Raw genomic sequence first — 2,129 nt, forward strand, 5'->3', positions numbered from 1 at the left:
CCGCTGCCTTGGCCGGCAGGCCTGTGAGCAGCGAAGCGCAGCCCTGACCCAGGACACGAGCACCCCTCAGGCCGGCGGGGGCACGGGGGCTCTGCTGGTGCCAGGTGGCCCGCGGCCCCCCTCCTGGGGTGCCCTCGGGCCGGGGGTGCAGCAGCCAGCACGGGCCGAGCCCTTGGCTCCGGCCTTGAGTCTGACCCGCTCTGGGAGGGGCCGGGACCCCCACGCAGGCGAGCCCGCCACCCATACCGAGCCTGCCTCTGCCGGGCTCTTCCTGTTCCTCTGTTTCTTTTTCTTCCTCCGAAGCTGGCCGCCTGCGCCGGGCTGGCAGGAGACGTGTCTCGGTCAGCAGAGCAGAGGCAGCAAGGCCCCCAGTGCCAAGAGGCCTGGGACAGGCCCCAGCGGGCAGAGCTCACAGGGCACCGGGGCAGGGCCACAGCCACCCACCCTCAGTCTCCCCTCTGCCAGGACTGCTGCCCCACTGGGTCCTGCCCCACCACAGGGAACCCCCCACACCCCACTGGCCAGGCCTCCAGATGGCACTTGGCGCCCCTTAGCCGGAGGGCCTGGTGGTCTGGCCAGCAGGCACCAGCAATGTGCAGCCAGCCTGTGCGAGGGAGTGGACAGCAGATCTCTGGCGGCCCCTCCCATCCTGGACCTGCCCGCACCCCTGAGGCCGCACAGCCTGGCCACACCTGCCCACAGGAGAGCCACCCCCAGGGCTCCTGGGAAACTTGGGGTGACTAGACAGCAAGCTGGATGGGGCTCGGAGCACCAGCGGGGGACAGGCACCTGCTCTGGGGGGGCCGCCTTGCTGGCCACGCCCCCGTCCCTCCTGGGTTCGGAGCCTCCACTCTGGGCCCTCCTCTTGCTTCCTGACACCGCGGCATCTGGGCACTGAGCATCCAGCTGCTCCCCGTTGACCGCAGGCCCCTCCTCCAGGTCCTCGATGTTTATCTGCAAGACAGACGGGGGGGAGGGGCTGGGCACCCCTGCCGCTCGGCTGCGCCACTTTCCAGAAACTGCTGAGAGCATGTGGTGACCCCTGACCTGGAGACAGCCCCAACCTGCCGATCAGGACAGAGGCCTGAGGGCGCCTGGCCCTGCCAGCCCTGGAGAGCGCAACCCTGGGAGGCCACCACCCACCCCTCCTGAGCTCCCGATCCTTCAGGACACACCAGGAGGCAGGAAGGCCACCCCCGAGATGTGGAGACACGCAAACGCCACCAGGGAGAGCCAGGCCGAGCCGCCTCTGAGTGCCGGAAGCCAGAGACAGCAGCCGCTGCCCGAGGAGGACACAGCAGCTCGGGCGAGGCTTCCACGCAGACCCTGAGCCCTGCTGCTCTGGCGGGGCCACGACAGGTCAGCGAGCGGGGCGCACGCATGGCCAGACCCCCAGGAAGTGTGCCTGGTGACACCCAGGAGGGTGCAGCAGCAGCAGCCGGCACTCAGGGGCGGGGATACAACCTGGGGTGGGTGGCCAGGCGGCGGCCAGGCAGGGGCCCGCGGGGAGGGCACCAGGCAACCAGAGCCCCAGGGCTGCATGGCTGGGCCACGGGCAGAGGTGGGGACCAGGGGTTGTGCCCCAGGCCACTGGTTGCTGGGCCCAGAGGGGCAGCAGGATGGACAGGAGGGGGCAGGCCTCGGCAAGGGCAGGCCCAGGCGTCCTCCCAGGCACCGGAGGGGGCCAGGGAGCCTGGCACGGGAGACGGGGAGGCAGGTGTGCAGGGGGAGAGGTGCGAGACGTGCGGCAAGGAGGCAGGGGCAGGCGGCACGGCTGAGACAGGCGCTGCGCAGGACGCGGAACCCAGAGCGCAGGCGGCTGACTGACACTTGTCCGGGGGCCAGGCACCGAGGTCCCTTCTCTCCACCCGCACCGCTCACCCGCTTCTCCTCACGCCAGCCTGTCCAGGCCGAGGCCGGGCGGCAGGACACCAGCCTTGTCCTGGGCACCAGGGCCGCGGCGGGGCACAGGCACGAGCCTGGCGTCACCGCCGCCCAAGGCCACTGCGCTGCTGCCAGGCCAGGCCAGGTCCAGGGGCAAGCCAGGGGCGGGGCCCCAGCCGCCAGGAAGGAAGCCCCGCCCCCGCGCTGCCGTCAGGTCTCTCCGCGCAGCGACCTCACCCGCCGGC

The 2,129-nt window shown here is 71.6% G+C and overlaps 1 protein-coding gene across 1 annotated transcript in view; it reads right to left on the reverse strand.

Moving 5' to 3' along the window:
• Positions 1-51: 51 nt before the first annotated feature.
• The window catches only part of TCF25 (transcription factor 25 (basic helix-loop-helix)), a 2,968-nt gene continuing 890 nt past the window's right edge, over positions 52-2,129 (reverse strand). Inside the window, exons 2-3 of the mRNA XM_004679901.2 lie at positions 790-954; positions 52-321 (exon numbers count right to left, since the gene is read on the reverse strand). Coding sequence (XP_004679958.2) covers positions 67-321; positions 790-954 — 420 coding nt within the window. The 3' untranslated portion in view covers positions 52-66. The remainder of the gene's footprint in view (positions 322-789; positions 955-2,129) is intronic.

Source organism: Condylura cristata, unplaced genomic scaffold (genome assembly GCF_000260355.1).
Source record: "Condylura cristata isolate star-nosed mole 26May11 unplaced genomic scaffold, ConCri1.0 scaffold00009, whole genome shotgun sequence".
NCBI lineage: Eukaryota > Metazoa > Chordata > Mammalia > Eulipotyphla > Talpidae > Condylura > Condylura cristata.